General features: G+C 36.6%; 1 protein-coding gene across 1 annotated transcript in view; it reads left to right on the forward strand.

The window, feature by feature from the left end:
• Positions 1-8283: 8283 nt before the first annotated feature.
• Positions 8284-23789, forward strand: part of LOC307157625 (uncharacterized protein) — a 50080-nt gene continuing 34574 nt past the window's right edge. The window contains exons 1-3 of the mRNA XM_079869552.1: positions 8284-8400; positions 8620-8842; positions 11281-11376. Coding sequence (XP_079725678.1) covers positions 8332-8400; positions 8620-8842; positions 11281-11376 — 388 coding nt within the window. The 5' untranslated portion in view covers positions 8284-8331. The remainder of the gene's footprint in view (positions 8401-8619; positions 8843-11280; positions 11377-23789) is intronic.

Below are 23789 nucleotides of genomic sequence, written 5' to 3' on the forward strand. Positions count from 1 at the left end.
AGTTGCTTTACAGCTTCCTCCTCCTTGACCTAGAAACCTGAGATTCACCCAGAGTCTGGATCAGAGTGAATCACAATCAGAGGCTTATCTCAGGGTGTTTACATCGGTTTTAATGTGTGAAATAAGGGATAATCCACGGCTAGCTGTGGATTAAACTATTATAATGCACGACGTGCAGGCAAAGAAACATTAGATGCGAAGCAGAGTGCATAAAAACAATTTAAAGTAGTTATTGATGTTTGCAGCACAATATTTAACCAGAAGGGTAAAAATTACAGTTATTATCGTTATTTCGACTCAGATCTAGCATTCTGCCCATTTTACATCAGACACAGAGATGAAGCAGTGCAGAAAGATTACATTTATTTGAATGAATGAATTATAGCATATATTCAAATGAATTATCGAGAGATGCATGTGTGAATCACCTACCTCTGTTCAGCATCTCAAACTACAAACAACAAAGCTGTAAATTTAATTATTTAAAAATCAGCAATGTAACCCCCTCATTGCTGAGAAGTATAATGTATTCAGTAGTAATCAATTCAGTAATGAAGCAATATGACTAATAACATTTGCAAGGCAGTGTTGACAAGAAGTTTCTGTGCTCCTGTTTCTGTGTGCTCAGAGCGATCGCCGATCTCTGTGCGAGTGATGGACATCTTGTTTTCCTTGTTTTACATCTATAATTACCAGTGTTGAGTTTTCCCTTACACCTCAACCCACCCTTAAACCTACCCATACCACCAAACCTGCCCCTAACCATACCTGTATCCACCTTAATAGCAGCATATGTACTGTGATGTAAGTACATAGTAGATAAAGTCCCCATGTGGTGAAAATCAAGTTTTAAATGTTATTTATAATATGCTTTAAGACAAACCATGTGTAAATTCATAAGTCGACACCATTGCTGAGTATTTTCTCCTTGCAGTGAACTGCAGTGAACCAAAGACAGTCTCAAAAACACGCTTTGAAATCGCTGGTGTTTCTGACGTCACAAACTACCTTGTAACCAATCAGATCAACGCATGATCATCAACGAGTGGATCTCTGAGCTGCTGTGAGTGAGTGGAGGCGGGGCTAATTTGCATATTCATTGAACCACGTATACTAAATGAGGCAAGGGTGTCGAGTTACATTCTGCTATTTTAAAGCATGAAGAATGTTTTTTCAAGGAAAAAAACATTTAACTATGTCATTTTGGTGATCAAAGATGAGTTTTAAGGGATAAAATTATTGACTACAGGGGGACTTTAAGACCATCGATTATTTTTCTTAAACCATTGGCAGATAATTTACCCTAAACCTACCAGATAGTTTTAACAAAAGCAAATGCGACATAAAACCGTAATCATAACCATGGCATTTTAGCTTGTATTTTAACTTTGAGCCCTCATATATTGTGACTCGTCTTTCACAGGGTTCTTAGAGCTCTCCGCATCACAAGTACAATTCTGTACCAGCTGAGCTATCGAGCAAGCTTAACAAGTCAGTAAAACATATGGAGCTCTGGATATCTAGTAAATGCATCTTTTTAAAAACATTTTTAGATATTTGGACTGGGAAAAAGACAAAAATACTAAGTAAGAAAAAACTTACTTTTTTTTTGCAGTGCATTCACATGGAAAGGTGACTTGGAACTACATGTGCTTTAAACTGTTTAATTGTACACAACCAGCCAATTGAGTATTCAGACAATGGTATAAATACATTTAAAATATTATCTGCTACCAAACTTATATGTTAAAGAGTAAAATTTGAATTGTAAAACAAGACAAAGACATTAATAAAACTACTCAAAAGAAAAAAGCCGAACTGCAGATCAAAGCGATGTGAGAACTTTCTGAAGAGCACATTCATCAGCGGGGAAGCACAAAAACAGCTTATTAGAAAATATTCATTTAAAAAATAAATACATTTATTTACATTATAGTGCATGATCTCATACTGAACTCTCTCTGAACTCCCTGAAAACCCTGATCTTTCTCTCTGATTTTCTCTCAGAGACTTCTCTTTTTTTCTTCTTCCTGTTTTCTATAAATTCTGGTGTTTCCCTATCATGCACACAAAAAGAGGAAGTGTGAAAGAAAGTTGGAATTGGAAATATACAACTGTGTTTAGGACATGTATATGTGAGAAATATTGTGACAACCTCATAAATAAGTACAGAAGGGGGATAAGCTTAGGAACATTTAAGATTAATTTATCTCATACATTGTTTACTTAAAGTTGCCAGTGATAATATTTAACTCCTGGGTTCTTGTTAAGAATATAGTGTATGATAACTGATTTTTTGGTATAATTTCTTGAATAATTTCTGTATCTGCAGTTAATCAACACAACACAACTGTTTATATTCATTTAACACTTTTTAACACATTTACGACTGTGGTTATGACAAAACAGAAATTTCGATTTTGTTTGTTTCTGTCTCTTTCAAGTGTGCTTTCTAATGCTGTATTCTGTGCACCCGTTTCAGGTATTTGTTCACAGTGTGCCAGTAAAGATTTTAGTTTTTTTTTGTGTGTGTGTGTGTGTGTGCATATTATCACGCTTGAATGGTTTAATAACTGTAACAGCCAAATGATGAAAAAACAGAATTTTTTGAATATAACTTATTATTGTGATGCAAAGCTGAAATTTCAGCATTATTACTCCAGTCTTCAGTGTCACATGATCCTTCAGAAATCACTCTAATATGATGATTTGTTGTTCAAGAATCATTTATGATTATTATTATCCTTTCTTCCCAGGATTCTTTGATGAATAAAAAGTTCAAAGGAACAGCATTTATTTGAAACAGAATATTTTGTAACTCTATAAATACCTTTACTGTCACTTTTAAACAATTGAATGCATCCTTGCTGAATAAAAGTATTCATTTCTTTAATTTCTTTCCAAATTTTTTTTTTTTATTACTGAGCCCTTTTGAACGGTAATGTTTAATGTTACAAAATCAGAATCCTGAAAAAAAAAAGAAAAAAAAACAACATTGATAATTGTTACATATTCATGTATTTGTGATTTATTTATTCTGTTATGATTGGTTTGTCCTCTAGGGGGCGAGTATGTTGTGTCTTTGTTTTATTAGGCACTGATTGCCGGCACCTGTGGATCCTGTGTGTTTGGCATAAGAAGTCTTAGCGGCCAAACCTGCATGGCGGGCGGGGTGTTCGGCGGCGGTTCTGTGTGCTCTCTTGTTGTGTGTCTTACCCTGGTTCATTTTCCTATCGTTATGTCTATATCATTTTGTTAATAAACCCCTATTGTACGAGCTGAGTTGTCTATGTCCTCTCTTGTGTTATGGCCGCGGTCGTAACATAATTGGGGGCTCGTCCGAAACTATTACGTTTTTGTTTTGCTTTTTCACGTGTGGAGGAAAATGTGTGACGTATTTTGCCCGTCCTGGAAAGTGTTTGGTGTAACTGCTGTGGTCCCACGTGAGTATTTGCCCTATATTTTTGTAGTCGCCGGGTAGGTTGGACCTGCCACTTTGTTATTTTGCCTTTTTTATTTTTAGTGGTTATTCGGGTACGCTTCAGTTCACGTGTGGCTGATCTTGTTAATGGGATCGGTGCGCAGGTGGGCATGAGTTTAGCGTTTAAAGTCGCCCCGAGCCCCTAACGCCACTGAAGACTAGATGGTAAAATTAAACTTGTTATAGGGTAAGTACATTTTTCTGTGGGATCGCTGTTAGTTACAATTAGGCCTAGTCCACACGGACACGGGTATTTTTATAACCGGAGTTTTTCCTCCTGCGTTTAAAAAAAAAATCCCGTCCACACATGCTCGGTTTAAAAGAAATCTCCGCCTACATGAAAATGCAAAAAACACGCTATCATGCGTTGTCAAGAGCATGCCACACCAGCAGGCGGCGATCGTTAAGCCACGTTGGCCAATCAGAAGCCTGAATCAGAAGCAAAAACCCCGGTTTTACTGTCTACACGACAACACTGCAACCGGCGTTTCTGAAAATCCTCACCCTGGCAGGGGTTTTCAAAAATGTGCGGTTTCAGTGACCTGATACTGCGTTTCCGTGTGGACGAACGGCCGAACCGCGTAAAAAAAGTCACGGTTATAAAAATACCCGTGTCCGTGTGGACAAGGCCTTAGTTTGTTAGCCGCGATTGTTTGGTTGCGTAAATGATCGTTAATTAGTGAGAGCAATTTGTTTGCATACGTGCTTACGTTTGATATTCATTCGTTTATTCGAGTGCGGATAAAAGTTTGAAATGGCTTCGGTGGTGGATGTTTTTCAGGAATCTCCTTCTGAAGAACTGCTTTCATTGTATACAAAGGAGCAGTTGTTGCAGATAGCAGAGTTTTATAAAATAGAAATAGCTTCTAAGGACAGGAATTTAAAGGAAACTTTGCGGAGCATACTGAAAAGTAACCTGGTTAAGTTGGGTATTCTAGAAAGGCCCTTAGCAAAGGAAACGGCTGGTCCTTCTATGGGAGATCATGCCATTCGTTTGAGAGAATTAGCTTTGAAAGAAAGAGTTGGAATTTGAAAATGCAAAGTTAGAGTTACGAAAACGTGAATTGGATCATGAGTTTGCATTAAAACGAATGGAATTAGAAATGGCCACTAAGAAGGGTGCTGCTGTCTCTGAATTTGATGTGGGACGAAATCGGAGGATGGTTCCTCCTTTTTGCGAAAGGGATGTTGAAAAATACTTTAGTCATTTTGAGAGAGTTGCGATTACTTTAAAGTGGCCTGCAGATTTTTGGTGTTTATTACTGCAATGCGTAATCACTGCTAAGGCACAAGAAGCTTACTCTGCCTTGACTATAGACGAAGCAGCAGATTATGAAACCGTGAAATCAGCAATTCTAAAAGCCTAAGAATTAGTTCCGGAGGCGTATAGACAGCGTTTCAGACATTATGTAAAACTTTCTGATCAGACTTATGTGGAGTTTGCGCATGAGAAAGAGATATTGTTTGATCGTTGGTGCGCGTCCAAAAAAGCTGAAAGCAGAGAACAGTTGCGACAACTGATGTTGGTGGAAGATTTTAAAAATGGTTTACCTGCTGTTCTTTCTACGTATTTAAATGAACAGAAAGCTGAGACACTTCACAACGCTGCTATGTTAGCTGATGACTTTGTGCTGACGCATAAGGTAGCATTTAAGGAGAAGTCGTGGGACCGATCTCCTGTTTCTTCATCAGTTTTAAGTTCGAAAAGATCATCTGGCAATAAAACAGTCATTCCTTATGATGACAGGGCTTGCTTTTATTGTAAAGCTTCTGGACATTTAATTGCAAACTGTCCCATTCTTAAAAAGAAGTCCAGCCCAAAGTCTGTTGGTTTGATTTCAGGTGATTTTCTTTCGAAATCTGTTCTTTCGTCTGACTCCATGATTCAGCCCGAGAAGGCTGGATATGGGCCATTCCTGAATAGTGGAACTGTGTCCGTGTCTAGTTCTAATGAGTGTGTGCCCGTTAGCATCCTCCGAGATACTGGGGCTGCTTTGTCATTCATTTTGGAGGGAGTATTGCCGTTGTCTGAAAAGACCGCTACTGGTACTTTTGCTCTAGTTCGAGGTTTCGAAATGGGAGTTATAGAAGTTCCGTTACACCGTGTTCACTTGAACTCTGAATTGGTGTCAGGGAACGTGATAGTAGGTGTTCGTTCGTCTTTGCCCATTCCTGACGTAACTTTCATCTTGGGAAACGATTTAGCTGGAGGCAGTGTGTGGAGTTGTTCAAATGTGCCACCTGAAGTTGTATCGTCACCTCTCGATGCTACTGCTGATGAGTGTGCTGTAAAGCACCCTGATGTGTTTTCAGCATGTGCGGTTACACGTTCTATGGCTAAACCTGATGCTCATATCTCAGACGAGGTGGAGTTAAGTGGTACGTGGTTTGAAAATCCTGATTTAACCAATTTGTCTTCTGTTGCTCCACAGGGGGAATTAGATCCGCATCCTCTGAGTGCTGAAAAAGGTAATGAAAAAGGTGAAGGTTCACTTTTGGGGGGTGAAGGTGTTACATATTCATGTATTTGTGATTTATTTATTCTGTTATGATTGGTTTGTCCTCTAGGGGGCGAGTATGTTGTGTCTTTGTTTTATTAGGCACTGATTGCCGGCACCTGTGGATCCTGTGTGTTTGGCATAAGAAGTCTAAGCGGCCAAACCTGCGTGGCGGGCGGGGTGTTCGGCGGCGGTTCTGTGTGCTCTCTTGTTGTGTGTCTTACCCTGGTTCATTTTCCTATCGTTATGTCTATATCATTTTGTTAATAAACCCCTATTGTACGAGCTGAGTTGTCTATGTCCTCTCTTGTGTTATGGCCGCGGTCGTAACGTAATAATAATAATAATAATGTTTCTTGAGCATCAAATCATCATATTAGAGTGATTTCTGAAGGATCATGTGACACTGAAGACTGGAGTAATGATGCTGAAAATCAGCTTTGATCACAGGAATAAATTACACTTTACTAGATATTCACATAGAAAACAGCTGATTTACATTGGAATAATATTTGACAATAATACTCTTTTTTTGTATTTTTAATTAAACAAATGCATGGGGGGTTCAGGCGGCATGCACCCCCACCCCACCCCACCCCGTAAGAAAATTTTGTGCTTTTTAATGTTGAATTCATCAATCTGGTGCACTTTGAGAGTTCAAAATTAAAAGCTCCAACCCATATTCAGTGTGCAAATTAAACAAAGAAAAATTCTAACCTTTTTTAGTAACAGTGTCTGTCTACATTACACTAGTGTTGTATGTCTCGAGACCGGTCTTGGTCTAGGTTTAGTGGGTCTTGATTACAAGTCTACATTACACTACTACATAATAGTAGTTATAATATTAATATCATGATAGTAATAGCCATATATTGTAAATGCACTGAAAAATAAAGGAAACTTTTATAATTAGTTTTATACTAATTTCTATACTTCACATTAAAGATGTGATTGGGCCAGCCCAGTGTCAATCAAGAAAAGAACCAATGGGCCGCTGATCTACGTGTTTAATGAAAAATGTAAACAAAAAAAAAAATAATGCTGACTTTTTTTTTTTGACCAATGCATTACAACGGCACTAACCCAGCGCCACCAATTAAGCAAAGCAAAACAAAACAAAACGAATGGGCTGCCGATGTACAAATTTTAATGGGCCGTTAAGACAAAGACAAAAAAAAAAAAAAATAGCCTATTAGATGTATCGGCCCAAAAAGCACGTCGGCCCACCGGGAATCTCCTAGCCTACATGCGTGGACGTCACACTTTAAATCCTACCTGTTGCCTTTGACCATCCACTTGTTTAGCTGCTGGCGCATCAATTGACATGCCATCTCCTTTTCCCTCTATATTTTTCTATTTTTAGTCCCGACCGATTTTTTGCTTGATCCATCTTTTTCGACTCGTACCTGTTCGCTCAGCACTCACGCCGCCCCCGCCTGCTCGCGATATTACCCCCCCCCCCCCCCCCCCCCCCCTCTCTAAGGCAAAATTCTATGATGCAATCTTATGAATATCCTACTCTAGCCTGTTAGTCCTCTAAAAAGTTATATAACATTGAGGAAATGCAGAAATTATTTAGAAAGGCACAACAGCAGCTATACGTACAGATTTAAAAAAATAAAAAATAAATAAATTACCATCACTTTGGCACGCCCCTATGTACCACATATAGTGCATACCCACTTTTTGCGCCACTGCCTAGAGGGACAGAGGTCCACTCAGCAGTGGATTCATCACTGTGAAGTATAGTTGAATTTTATTAATAAACGACAATTTTGTACTTATTTAATCTGTTAACTATCACTCGTTCCTCGCTCATTACATGGCACAGTTTTTTTTTTTGGGGGGGGGGGGGGCATGCAGCAAAATTGTTGCTGCATACCCCTCTGACACTGGGTAGTCGCGCCCCCTGATTGCATCCTTGGTGAGCAGAAGAGACTTCTTTCAAACACATAAAAATTCTTTATATATATATATATATATATATATATATATATATATACACACAAAATCTCTTATCTTAGTAATATGTGTGTATGTGTGTGTGTGTGTGTGTGTGTGTGTGTGTGTGTGTCTTAAGTAGTCCTAAGCCCAGCCCCCTTCACATTCTGATGGACAGTTTATAAAGAGCATCAGACTTCAGGAGCTGTTTCACTTTTCTCACAGACATCGCCTTGTATAACTGGAATGAAATCAGGTTGTATTTTGTGTGTGTGTGTTTTTTTTTTTTTTTACTTTATTAAGTTTTGCTATAATTAATGCAATTCCAATTGTTTTTTTTTATCTTACCTTGCATAACTGTTAAATACTGACTAGTATTCCTTGTTTTACTGTAACAGAATATCCTGAATAATGGGGGCCAAGGTTTCAGTCGTCAATGAGACTCCTTATACCTGGCACTATGCCACCCAGGACAAAGGGGTGAGAACTTTTGCATTCACTACACCACATTATTTATGCAAGTAAGTATTCTAAATTCTGTTTCTTAGTTATTTTTTCCATATTTAGCATGTCCTCTGATTAACCAGATAATAACTGAGAGCATGAAATAATATCTCACAACAACGTAATACTGTTCTTTGCATGTCATTTTATTTATTGCTTTTCTGATGGAAACTGATGTATAATTCTGCTCCTCAGTTTACTCGTGTCAGTCCTTACAGCAGAGCAGAATATGAGGAGAAAAAGTTAATCCATCGCTACATCTACGTCAGATATGATCATCACTCATGGAATAGTATGTCCTACGAGTTTAACACCCATAAAGGCGACACCTCCTTCATCTTAAGAGAAACCTACAACCGTTCCCAGATTCAGATGCACTGCACCTCTGAGGGTGGCACTCATTACTGTCCCAACTATGGTAAGTTTCTGCAAGTATTTCAGTTATGCACTACACTATACAGCCAGAAGTATGTGCACCCCCGACCATCACACCCATATGAGCTTGTTGAATGTCCCATTCCAGAATTATTTCCCCTTTGCTGTTATAATAAGCTCCACTCTTCTGGGAAGGCTTTCCACTAGATTTTGGAGCATGGCTGTGTGTTCATTCAGCTACAGATGTGGCCTTTGAGAATGCGTGTCGAAAGAAAAAGGGGTTACGCGTAGTCAAGTGGGATGCTCTGGCACAGGAAATACATGATCAGTAGGGGGCAGTCATGTCACGTACTGAGGCGACGGAGCACAATACACATGTGAGAGACATAGCATATTCAAGTTTATTGTTCAAGTATTATTCTGCGCTCATGCCGATAAAATATTCCTGATTCTGTTATTAACAGTATTATTACGGTTAACATGCTAGTTCGATCATGGATAAAATATCTCTCATTACTACTGTATAGCGCTATAGAGTTTTATTTTATGCTCCGCTATACGTCCATGTAAAACGCATGTTGTAGTGTGGTAAAAAACAATGACAAGAAACCAGCAATTTTTTAATCACACTCTTCTTGTCTTATGCCCAGTTCACTACCAAAACAATGACACTATAATTTAAGGCGAGACACTACAGGTGAATAGGGTAACATTTTTAACTAGCGGATATCACAATGAAACTTTCCCAGTTGATTACCTACATTAAGATGAGAAAAAAATGTATTACAAGTTTTCTGTAATTTAATGTTTAAATATGCAAATTAGGCAATATCTAATTAAATATGCGCTAATTTGCATATATTTAAAAAAAAAAAACGAAATCTGAGTATTGGATAAAGCCAGGTTAAAAAATTTTTTTTCATTGTGTTCACATATAAGATGGGAAAAAATTACAGAGGGATTTATGGATATCTACTTTTGTTATCCTGTAAATCAGAAAATACTGTCAATAGCCTAAAAAAATTTATTTTCGCCATGTTTTTTTGGAATAAAATGTTATATAAATCAGGCTAGGAATAATATATTTACAAATCCCTCCGTAAATGTCTTCATAATATAATAACATAGATTTCAGACTTGGAGAATGAGAGAAATGTCATTTTGAGAAAACGGGCTTTAAAGATTTATCATCAGCCAATGAGATTGCGCATTCAGCCCTTTTACTTTCATGATTAGTTGCTGATAAAAAGGAAATGACCATATTTGGATCCGACAGCATTGTACAGGAGAGAGAGAGAGAGAGAGAGATAGAGAGAGAGAGAGAGAGAGAGAGAGAGAGAGAGAGAGAGAGAGAGAGAGAGAGAGAGAGAGAGAGAGAGAGAGAGAGCTTCCTAACGGTGTGTGTGATGACAGGGTGCCGGCAGCGATCGCGGAGCAGCATGTTGATTAACAACACCAATTTTTGTTGAATTTATGAGAAATCTACAGATGCAAACAGACAAAGTGTAATAAAATAAAGACCTAAATGTGTATTTCTGACTTTATTTCACCACAAGTCTGAAAGAAGACATGTTATTGAAGACAAATATCCAAAAATCTCAAAATTGACCAGTAAAAAAAAAATATGTTTTTGCCTGCCGTGTCTCGCCTTAAGAAGACAAATAATATTTTACATTAAGCCTTTTCTCCTCTATAGAACATGATAAAGATAGCGTTCATGCAAGACAGACAAACTGAAGAGCCCATTATTAATTGCACATTCAGTTTAAATTAAGTGCAAATATCCTGTGTTGCTGGCAAAGGCCGTTTACACTAATAGAACAAAAAATTGACGCAGCGAGCAAGAACAGGTTGCAGTTGTTTCATTCTTTGACGCGACTGACCCTAGTTTGAATCCACATTTTCCTGATCCCAACGGACAAGCAAATGTATTTGTACATTTGTACATGAGATCCAGCTCTCAGATTTAATCAGAAATATCTTAATTTGTGTTCCGAAGATGAACAAAAGCCTTAGGGGGTTGGAACAACATGAGGGTGAGTGATTACTGACAGAATTTTAATTTTTGGGTGAACCAACCCTTTAACAGTTTATAATGATGTTTCACACTTATCTGTATGGCCAAACATGATGGAGTATTTTAAGCTGTTTCCGCTGTCATGAGGAAAAAAATCCAGCAGAGCGCTCCAGTGTGTTTTGAGACCCCAGAGAAAGAGTGAGACATGTGCTACCTTTGTTAATATAAAAATTACTAAAAGTAGTAGAGATAAAAAGATAAAGCCGTTCCAATACAGTGTCAATTGTGCAGTTAATACAAACAATACAGACATCACTAATGTTCATCTGTGACAGCAGCACGTGTTTAGAGCTGAGTGATAGCCTATAACTTTTGTATGTGCAAATTAAGTAACCCATAAAATGATAAAGTTGAATCTGTACGTTGTTTCTAATCCCATGTTGTCTGATGATATCTTTCAATAGGAAAAATTGAAGAAGATGAAAGACAGAGACGGCAAGAGGAGGAGAGAAGACGTCAGGAACGTGAGCAAAGGATTCAACAGGAGCTGGACAGAAAGAGTGAATATATCTTTATCTTCTACATTTATTGGAGTGCTTACCAGCTGGAGGTAGCAGACAAAAAAGCTGTTACTCAGAACTGGCTGCACAGTCCTCCTATGATGGCTCAGTGGTTGGAAACTACACATAGAAAACCTTACATATGTGTACACACATACACACACTAGGGCTGTAATGGCATGAGATTTTCATGGTGTGATAACGGTCTCAGGTAATATAACAGTATACGGTATTAAACAATTATTATTATCATTATTATTATTATCATCATATAGTCCTATGAAATGTAGGTAACACTTTAGAATAATGGTCCGTAGTTAACAAGTAGCTATGCAGGAAGTAATAGGTAGTACTGCATTAACACCGAACTTAATACTATTAACTAATATGGAAGCAATATTAACTAAGCAGTAAGTAATAGCTAATTTAGTACAAAGGTAGTTCCTTGGTAGGTATTTGATAATTAAATAACTTGTATTACTTGTGAAAAACATGTTAACTCCTCACTAATTACTCAAGCGTTACCTTGTCATCCCGCAGGAACTACTAGTGATGTGACCCATTATTTTAAAGTGAAAAACACTTTATAACACTTAGAGTTTTTAAACACTTCACTATTATACTACTAGTGAATCACTAGTAGTTCCTGAGGGATGACAAAGTAACGCTTGTGTAATTAGTGAGGAGTTAACATGTTTTTCACAAGTAATACAAGTTATTTAATTTTATATTTGACACATACTGTACATGCATACATTTCTGTGAGGCACTAGTAATATTCTAACAAACATTGTAATCTGGAAGATGTGGTTTTGCGCTTATCGCAACATAAATGCAGCCAATTTCTTCATTAAGGATGTAAATTGTTTTTGACAAGAGAACATCAATGTTTATATTCATATCCTAAAGAGAAGTCCTCCTCAGACGGCTACTGTAACATAAATGTAGGTCTTTGGAGTCTGAGACATATTGAACTGACACTCATTAGAGCTCATAATAGTGAACTTATCCAATTATGTGTGTCAGCATCACTCCTAATTATTTAAAATTTTAAACAAATTATCATTATTAGTATTATTCTATGTTTAAGTTTGAAATAAACAGAGAACATACGTCCATCCTTTGGCAAGTAGTCACAATCTCAACCTGTAGATAATGTATTTGGGGGGATATAATATTCATAAACTGGTTTCCACAATTTGAGGCACAAGCTTCTGAAATGTTATGACCCACAATTGTTCACCTTTTAGACATTTTACTTTTGTGATTAGTAATTAATTGGTTATTCTTAAGTTCGGTGTTAATGCAGTACTACCTATTACTTCCTGCATAGCTACTTTGTTAACTACGGACCATTATTCTAAAGTGTTACCGAAATGTATTTTATTCAGAAAATTAATTTTTCTTTTTATGATTTAATATTATCAAAAACGGTGGTAATCAAATGAATGCATAAAACTAACATTGTAACTAGTGTTTTAAAATGTAATCAAATGAAAATAACTTTTTTCGTTTTATATTTTGGCACAAGTGCTGCACAACAGAGATTTACTATAATTACAAACAGACAAAAAATATAAAAAAAAATATATAAAAAATATATTCCTTAAATAATGTTGAAATAAATTGTATTATTATTATTATTATTGAGAAGTACATTCTATTGTGCAATAGTAATATATTTATGTCATCATTTTGGGGTTGTAGTGAAGACCTTTGAGTTTATTTGACAATAATTTTTCTCGAATACAATTGCGCAGATATTAACTTAAATACATAATATTCAATAAAAATAAACATATTGCAAAAATTAACTAGATTAATCATACTTTTTTTTCTGTGATAAATCACGATGAATCACCATTAAAAAAGTTTTTAACGTTTTTATATTAAAAAATTAACGTTTTTAATATATTTTATAGAGTTGATCCGGATACTCGGCTGAAACGAGTATCCGGTACGGATAAAGCACTTTTGCCGAGTACGAGTATACGAGTAATACGAGTCAATATCTGTGCTCGGATTGAATAAAAATCTTTTCGGGTCTTTTCCATTAACGTTTAGGGTTTCTTCAGCTTCAGGTTTTTTTTTTTTTTTTACTTTGGTTTGTAGTACTTACTTATTAACCAGTAGAGTTCTGGTAAACGTGGGGTTTGTTCAGACGTGGTGCTTGGTAGAATGCGACTTGCGTTGCGTCTCTGCCTGTCGGAGATCTTTTTCTTTTTTAAACCGTCTGCTGGCTCTAACCAGTTTTTTTTTACTTCACGCACTGAGTGTCTGACACGTTCTTGCTGTATTTCATTAAAAAAAAAAAAGGAAGTAGTGGTATAAAACTATATTACAAATTAGCTACACACACACACACACACACTCTCTCTCCCTCTCTCTGCCGGTCATCGGAGTTTTTTTTTTTTTTTAAACGTCTGCTGGCTCTAACCAGTTTTTTTTACTTCAGTGTCTGACACATTCTTGCTGTATTTTATAAAAAATAAAGGTAGTTGTTAGGGATGAGCGAGTACAGCATTATCTGTATCTGTAAAAATATAAATCTGTATCTATAAATATAACAATTTCTGATCAACCCACATCAAATGCATGCTTAAAATAACATACTGGTTAAAGCCCCTCCCATTTCAAGACAACCCGACCCACTTCCGGGTTAGGCCCCGCCCAATCCGAGTACAGATACAGATAATTCATATGGTTAACAGATACAGATACAAATACAGAGAATGCTGTACTCGCTCATCCCTAATATTTTATAATGTAATAATTTCACAGTTAATCTCCAAATTAATGTAGAAACAACATAAAGCCAGTATATTTAAAATATGTGTCTAACAGGTAGGAAATATACAGAAATTTAATAAAGTTATCAAACAGTCTGGACTGCATACATTTAAATTATATGTAGATTAATCTTTATTAAAGGAGAAGTTCACTTTTAAAATGAAAATTCTGTCATCATATACTCACCCTCATGTTGTTTCAAACCTGTATGAATTTCTTTCTTCTGCTGAACAGAAAGGAAGATATTTAGAAAATTATCAGTAACCAGACAGTTTTTGGGTCCCATTGACTTCCATAGTATATTTTTTTCCTATAATTTCCTGTATAAAAATATATACACAAAGAAGTAAAACACTGAAATACAGCACTCAATCACCTTAACTACTACTAATAATAACAGATTTTATCAATAATAATGCCACAGGCTATTCTGATTATCGATCCGATTCTTTAACGATTCTTCTTGATAGCACAATGTGGAAAAATGTAGTCCAAAAAAACAAGTGGTTTTATTTATTTTAAAGCTTGAGTAAGCAAACTACTTTTTATGTAATTTATGTAATAAATAGAACCTTATTGTAAAGTGTTACTGATTAGTTATACACCGATTCAGAGTTCAGAGTCTCTTGAGTTCACTGTTGGAAAGATCAGTTGTTTTAATCATTCATTAAAATGAATCGGTTCAAAGGAGTCATAGTTCACGAATTGGACGTGTCATGCACGTTGTGTGATTATCCCAGCAGTTAGGACATGGACATCCAAGATTTGTGTCAACACAAAAAACATTTTATCACTGGATATTTTTTTTATTTTTTTTATTAAAGTGTGATTTTATGTCAGCTGAATGTCCGGAACGCTTTTCAGAGAAGATAAGGCAACTTATTTATCACAATTCACACCCAGCTGTAATTCAGAAAAAAAAAAAAATCTCTGAATGCTCCACGTGAAACTTTGGTCTTCCGACCTTTTACCACCGTGTCGATTTATTTTGATTAATATGTGCGAGGGAGAGAGAGCAAGACCGCGCTTAGTTTGGAGACGGTGAAGTCTTGTTTATATGAGGTGTGATTTGTGCACTTTTTGACGATCGCGAAGCAAACTGAGAGGTGAACTAACGTGTATACGTATGGCAAGCCAAAGTGTTCATAAACGCCTGGTCTATGGAACGCCGTTGGGGACAATACCTATTATATGCAACGCGTGAAATTTGGACGCATTAACACGCACAGTTTGTACGCGTAAATACGAAGTATATGTTCGGGTGTCGCGTCAGACCGCACAACAGCCAATAGCGTTGCTCTATTTAGGATTTCATTTGCATTTGTGATGCGATGGCACGTTGCTGTATACATATATAAACATCAGACGACATTTCTTTCCGTGAGGGATGATGTGCTGTTAGGTAAGCAAATACCTATGCAAACGTCACACGTAACATTTGTTCGTGAATGAGATCGTAATTTTACGTTGGCATGTACATAGGCAAGCGTAAAACTTTAGAGTCAATGATGCATTTATACGTTGGTTGTGATGTCAGTGCTGTGTCATGCTGTGGCATCTCATCTGAATGCAGGTTTTTTGTCTCCGGTAACGTGGAAAAGTGGATTGCTCTCTACGATGGCTCTTAGAATTTTTTTATTAAACTGTCAAAGAACTTTTACAGACTGCGTTCAGTTGGCATCCTCTTATAACAGGCTATATACACATGTATAACATATGTTAACATGTATACAACATACAACACTGGATACGGCCATAGCCAGGGTGTCAATAATTATACATAATAGTGCCAATAAATGCCATAAATCATTCAACTTTAATAAATACAATGAATAATAAAGTTAGCAAAGGCTAAATAAATACTAAATACTGTGGCTATTGTTTTTTTCAAAATGACTAATGACTAAATGAGTAATCTCCGAGTGGGCCAGCATCAATCTGGTATGAGAGACTCTGGAATGCTCCTTGAAGTCGGGATGTCAGTTTGACTGGAAATAATTAATACACATATAAACTTTACTCAAGAGATATTTTGTCGTACAACACAATTTGTTTTATTTTGTGACTTCAAACATTTGCTGCAATATTTTTGACTTGTTTGGACTACTAACAAACAACAAAAACAAACTTTCTGTGTCCCAGTCTTGCAGCATAGAAGTGAAAAACAACTGTATATAATAGAGAAAAAGAGGATAGAAATTAGAGCAGGGCGATATATCACTTGACATTGTTATGCGCATCTCGTCAGTAAAGCCGGTTCCTTGATTAGTAGTAAATCGCCATCACCTGCTTTCAGATGGAGCGGCGTTTACTACACAGAGCCGTAGTTCACTGACAAGCTGAGCCATATCGCATTAATTATCGCGCCTGCAGCAAATGTTTGAAGTCACAAAATAAAACAAATTGTGTTGTACGACAAAATATCTCTTGAGTAAAGTTTATAACAACGTGTGTGTGTGATTTTTAGAGAAAAAACTACTGTACCGCCTCAGTGGAGCTTTGCTGCATCTAATGGGTAAAATCTGGCACTGCGTCCAAACAAACTTTTAATGAAAGCTCTTTTTTGATACATCAACCTCAAATTTGGAACTTATTATTCTTATTATGCAACTTGTTTAGATTTATGGCTTTGATTTTCTAGCCCTTTTTGAGTTCAACATGTTTCATAAAATATATGATTTAAATACAATATTGTTCATAAATAATTTTTCCTAAACTTAAAACCTATATAGCTTTTTTCTTTCACTTTTTAAATAATCTGCCAACCGTCGTCTTTAAAATGGGACCAAACTTAAGTCTGCACTCCCATGCTTCAAATTTTTATGAGTGTGTCTGTATAAGGACATTTTTGTTCACTGGACCTATGTGTAATTTTTGTAATTGATGCACAAGGTTTAATGTGTCAAAACTTACGACTATGCAGTTAATGATCAGGGCGAAGCCAAAAAGTACCCTTACACTTAAGACACTTAAGGCCAGGGGTGAATCAGTGATAGCCCTGTCTTCTCTTCCTTGGAAAAGAGCAGGGACACAGATTTAGACCAAAAAAAATCTGTATATTATGGAATCAATTATTACTAAGCATTGCTGCTATGTAATGGTATTTATGTAACTGGTCTAAATAAATGACTTTGGAGCACCCCAAACAAAGTAGCCTACACCTCTCATATCAGAGGAGCCAAAAAAAAGACCTGGAGCATGTAGGTGGTGTGGCCTAAATAACTGCGATATCAATTATTGCTACTACACATACATGTACTAACAACACATACATTCAAAATGTAGTTTTGTGGATTCAGATTTAGTGAAACTCAAATCACATTGTCTACCATTTGTATTGTATCAATTGAATAAAAACTTCTTCTTTTTTTTAAAATAATTAACTTTTAATATATTAAATAATAAACGTTTGGATGTCATCTAGTGGAAAAGTTTGGTACTGCACACAATACAATATTTCCTGAAGCTCATTTATTGAGACATCAACCTAAAATCTGGCCCAGAACTTTGTATTGATTTTCTTGAAGTTTTAGAGTTGAAATGTTCATAAACTTAAACTTCATAACTTTTTTAACTTTTTAAACTTTATTTTTACAACTTTGTTTTACTTCTTTACTAATCTGAGAAGTGTACCCTTTTAGTACCCTGTTAGTTCGCAGTGCATTAAGTAATGTTAACCAATACAACTTTTGATTTGAATAATTATTAGTAAACGTTGAAATTAACATTAACAAACATCATTAAATTCAGTAGAAGTGCAGTTCATTAGTAATTCATGTGAACTAATGTAGTTAAATAATGTATGAAACCTTTTTGTAAAATGTTACCAAAATTACAATTGGAAAATAAAAAAACGGTGTTTTTTTCTCTCTTTCTTTTTTTAACTTAAATTGTAACTATTGGATTATAATAACTCACCAATTATAATCCCCTCCTCTGTAAAATTTGCCATCAATAATTCCATGCTGTTTTGCTTGGGTTTAATGATAATACAAGAGACCTAAACCTATAGGGACAAAGGCATGAGCGAAGAAAAACAAGGCAATTTTATTTTTATCTAAATTTTGATAAAACTGCAATTTAAATATATTATTTCTATAAGTTCTACAAAAAAGGACAAAATAGATAGGTTAAATAACCTGATCTATGGCATGTTAAATGGTGGTCGCCTAGTCTATGAACAGTAGCTAAACCCCCCTAAGCCCACAGAAATGGTTAGACCCAAGCCTTCAGCAGCCAATGACACTGACCCGTTCAAACTGATTTTAACTCGCATTTCACGCGTCCTTTTCGCCTGGTTGGAAACTTCACACACGTTTGTACTGCCTGTTTGGGTTATCTGTTTACACGTCAAAAGCGTGCGTTTTGTCCTAGTCAAAACACACGTTTTCAACGCCCATTTTTGTTATTATAAACGTTTTCGGTGACCCCAAAGCGCACGTTGCAAACGCGCGTTTTAAATGGCAGATCACACGTCGATGACACGCGTTTTGATGCAAAAACCGCGCGTTTGTGACGCGCGTTTTCTGTGACCACAAAGAACGTTTCATTAAAAGTTTAAGAACGTGCGCTTTTATGGCAAATCGCGCGTCAGGGACGCGCGTTTGGCGGTCGAAACGCACGCTTTTGACGTGTCAGTGTGCAATCAGACGCCCGACCAGGCGTTTATGAACACTATGGCTTGCCATATATACGCTCGCCAGTCGTCTGGCCAAAATCCCATAGTAATCAGGCGTCAGACGTAAGATATGAGACGTTAGACGTCACGGCCACGTGTTGGAGCTGCGCTCAAAGTGCACGGTGATGTGGCGGCGACGTAGCTGTGTAAGGATTTTTTTTACTTTGCGTCTGGATAACGTATGTGTGGATAAACGTGTGGAAAAAACGTCTGGATAACGTACGCATGGATAAGCGACTGGTTAAATTCTATTTTCTTTAATATTGTACCTTTTTAATTTGGGATATGATCATTCATAACACACTGTTTTCATGTTTTTATGGGTTGTACAAAAGTGTACACACTATTAGTAATATCTCATTTATATATGTTTATATATTTATTTATGTGTATGTTTAAAGGTAATATTGTAAATAAAAAACAGAAGTAAGGTTAAAAAAAATAAAGGTAGCCTATTAATTTATTTTTTAACTGGTTATTGACTGATTTTAATTTACCTGTTAAACGTAATGTTTTATGGGTTTCTCTGTCGGTTCTGTATGCTGCATGTCGCCTCAATCAGAATCATCTTATTCAGATCAGCTCATTAATAGGGACTTTATACAAAAAGAACATGTTTTTCTCGTAATAACGAGATGTTATGTCATTAAAACGACATATTTTCTTGACCTTATAAGGCAGGGTTCACCAATCTCGGTCCTGGAGGGCCGCTGTCCTGCAGAGTTTAGCTCCAACCAGCTCCAACACACCTGTTTGAAAGTTTCTAGTATGCCTAATGAGACCTTGATTAGCTGGTTCAGGTGTGTTTAATTGGGGTTGGAGCTAAACTCTGCAGGACATCGGCCCTCCAGGACCGAGATTGGTGAACCCTGTTATAAGGACATATGTAGTCATGTACAAAATATGCCTTTATCCACATACGATTGATAGCCTATCACGCCTTTATCACACTTCTACGTTCAAAAAGCTTAAGCAAATAGTAGCAGCCCCCAATCAGAGGCGAACAATTAATCAAATTAAACAAATTAATCAATGAGGCCCTTTTTAAAAAATATATTTTATATAGGCCTATACGTTTTTTTATATAATATATTATAAAATGTATTTTTGTTAATAGGCTATATCTTTATTACCTAGAGATATAATTAAACAAAAAGTAGTCATCTAACAGAACATAGCCTAAGTTGTTTATTTTTTACAACATTATGTTCTTATTTTGTTTAATTAACGAAATGTCAATATTCGTCTTTATAACAGAAGATACAATACAAAACAAAAATCTTCAAGATACAGTCTACAGTCTTCACATGCCGGATTGCCACCTTTTAAACAGTCCTTTGTGTGGTGGAATAAGCAATGCTATAGACATATATTGTTAGTTTCTTAATTTAAACTTTATTTTATTATTTTATTAGTTCATTAACTAATTATGCTAACTCAACTATTTAATGTAAAGAGCTGGATACTAATTACCTACTAATTAAATAATGTCAAATAGTAGGCTATTGATTAGAGTTGCCATAGGCTAGTAGTCATTCATTTAAGCAATTAGGACTAATCACACGTTTATATTCAATCCTGGCTGCATAGGCTATAGCCTATATTCCGCGCTCAAGCGCATGCTTAAAACTTGCCGCAAAGCACCGGCAAAAGTAGGCTAATGATAATAAATAACTGAAAAACTGAAAAAAATAACGAAGCATTTTAACTGTTTATTAATAAACTAGTCTTTTCTAAATCAGTGTAGGCTGCCTGCAAACATATCTCCATACATCTCCGCTGTAATGTAGCCTAGATGCGCCTTTCATACGGACTGGATTACATAATCAGATGGTAACGTATTTTTTTTCGTTGGAGGACATTTTTTATAAGCTTTATATAGATAGCTATATTTCACATGTCTGTGAGGCGTGTCTATACATTGGCGTCGGAAGAAAAAAAAAAGTGGGTGGGCCCTCCCCAGAAAAATGTTACTGGAGTAAATACCATTTCATTCCTTTTAATTTAACAAGTAAACTCCACTTAACGTCGGGCGGTTCTTTGCCTCCACGTCGTGCATTAAATGCACATCTATCCGTGGATTATCCCCCTAATACGGTCATCTGCCAGCAATGACAACTTAAAGCTGTTATTGATGTTTGCAACACAATATTTGACTGGAAAGGTACAACAGGCGGTTACTTTCGTCAGTTGCGGCTCGTTGAGAAATATAATGTAGCGATTCAGCGGAAATGGAGTTTAATTTATTAATTGTAATAAAAAAAAAATTAAAAAATTCCTCAAGTGGAATGGATTTGACTGACGGCGCTCTGAAAAGCGAACAGACAAATGCGCTGAATTAGAGATGGTAAAAGTGAGTGGGTCCAATATCATTGATCTTAAAAAGTGGGTAGGTCCTGTCCCACCCATATACAATGGTTCCGACGCCCATGTGTCTATACACTGTTTTTCAGTTTATTTTTGAGACGCGCTCCAATTCACGGAGATCATGAAAGCGCGCCCTGTTCGTCTTTTATTTTACAAAAGCACAACGTTTTATTCTTGTTGTGAGTTTACACAAATAAAAGTAGTTGCAACTGATGTATTATTCTTTTCTGTATGACCAGAAACGATTGAGTATTTTAAGTTGTTTCCACTGTTGATAGGGAAATGCGAGTGATGGCACCGGCGCCTCCATGTCATGCAGCGCGCGCTCCACACTCCGCACAAATACTTGGATATGCGCTTAATAATAGCGAACATTTATCTAGGTTAACGTTAGAGCGAGCGGCCATGCCAGACGGATAATCCTCTTCATGTTTAACAAATCAAATTATGTTGCATTTTCTTGTGCCAGTTTGAAAATGGGTGGCTGAAACACTTAGCCTATACAGATAAACGCCAAACGCTGGTGTTTTTCTTTAAACAAATTCGTTTAGGCTTTAAAATAAATATTGTTTGAGGGCTAATAAATGCCACAATAATTTGTTTATTTTATTGCCTACTTATATTTTTCATTTTTCTTTTACATTGAATACCATTTAAAGGATTTGCTGTGCACCGGCTTCGAAAGACACGTTAAGAGACACCTTTATTTTCTTTATAATAAAGAGTTTATATGGGAGGAAAACGCTTAACGTGTAATTAAATGCGTTGCGTTCATATTCTGGGCTCATCTGCTTTTCTGTAGGATAGTATGGTTTATTAATAAGGTGTGTACAGAATTTGATCTTTTAACATAAATGTCCATTGGGGGCTGCTATTGCTTCAGATTTTTGAACGTTGAAGTGATGAAAAATGATTGGCTATAAATTTTATGTGGATAAAGGCATATTTTGTACATGACTACACATGTCCTTATAAGGCCAAGAAAATATGTCGTTTTAACATTATATTTCGACATAATTGAGTGGAAAAAAATATATTTGTGGCAGCAATGCGTCACCGTACTAACAAGCCCAATTAAAGACTGCTACCTGTTCTTTTGCCTTGTTACATTTTGGGCGTTCATCCTGTGTTTGTTCCTGGAGGTGTTCCCTCAACACACTGTCAGCTTATGAGAGTTTGTAATTACATTTACTTGACTTCAGCGTGTTTCTTTTTGTGTCTTCATTGCTTGGTTTGTAAATTAAAACAATTGCAACCAATACATTTTGAAAAAAATAAAAATAAAAATAAAAGGTTTGCTTCTTCTAAGTTAACTGAATGTAAATATTGTCAGTGCACTGAACTTAAAGTATTTACACGACTATAATAATAATAATAATAATAATAATAACAACAACAACAACAACAACAACAACATACTCGTTAATGCAAAATTTTTGCCAAATAATCCAACGATTTATATTTGTGTTAAATTTATTGGTCAAAACTATACTAACACAATAACATACACTCACCTAAAGGATTATTAGGAACACCTGTTCAATTTCTCATTAATGTAATTATCTAATCAACCAATCACATGGCAGTTGCTTCAGTGCATTTAGGGGTGTGGTCCTGGTCAAGACAATCTCCTGAACTCCAAGCTGAATGTCAGAATGGGAAAGAAAGGTGATTTAAGCAATTTTGAGCGTGGCATGGTTGTTGGTGCCAGACGGGCCGGTCTGAGTATTTCACAATCTGCTCAGTTACTGGGATTTTCACGCACAACCATTTCTAGGGTTTACAAAGAATGGTGTGAAAAGGGAAAAACATCCAGTATGCGGCAGTCCTGTGGGCGAAAATGCCTTGTTGATGCTAGAGGTCAGAGGAGAATGGGCCGACTGATAGAAGAGCAACTTTGACTGAAATAACCACTCGTTACAACCGAGGTATGCAGCAAAGCATTTGTGAAGCCACAACACGCACAACCTTGAGGCGGATGGGCTACAACAGCAGAAGACCCCACCGGGTACCACTCATCTCCACTACAAATAGGAAAAAGAGGCTACAATTTGCACGAGCTCACCAAAATTGGACAGTTGAAGACTGGAAAAATGTTGCCTGGTCTGATGAGTCTCGATTTCTGTTGAGACATTCAGATGGTAGAGTCAGAATTTGGCGTAAACAGAATGAGAACATGGATCCATCATGCCTTGTTACCACTGTGCAGGCTGGTGGTGGTGGTGTAATGGTGTGGGGGATGTTTTCTTGGCACACTTTAGGCCCCTTAGTGCCAATTGGGCATCGTTTAAATGCCACGGCCAACCTGAGCATTGTTTCTGACCATGTCCATCCCTTTATGACCACCATGTACCCATCCTCTGATGGCTACTTCCAGCAGGATAATGCACCATGTCACAAAGCTCGAATCATTTCAAATTGGTTTCTTGAACATGACAATGAGTTCACTGTACTAAAATGGCCCCCACAGTCACCAGATCTCAACCCAATAGAGCATCTTTGGGATGTGGTGGAACGGGAGCTTCGTGCCCTGGATGTGCATCCCACAAATCTCCATCAACTGCAAGATGCTATCCTA

Source organism: Squalius cephalus (assembly GCF_949319135.1).
Source record: "Squalius cephalus genome assembly, chromosome: 4".
Classification (NCBI taxonomy): Eukaryota; Metazoa; Chordata; class Actinopteri; order Cypriniformes; family Leuciscidae; genus Squalius; species Squalius cephalus.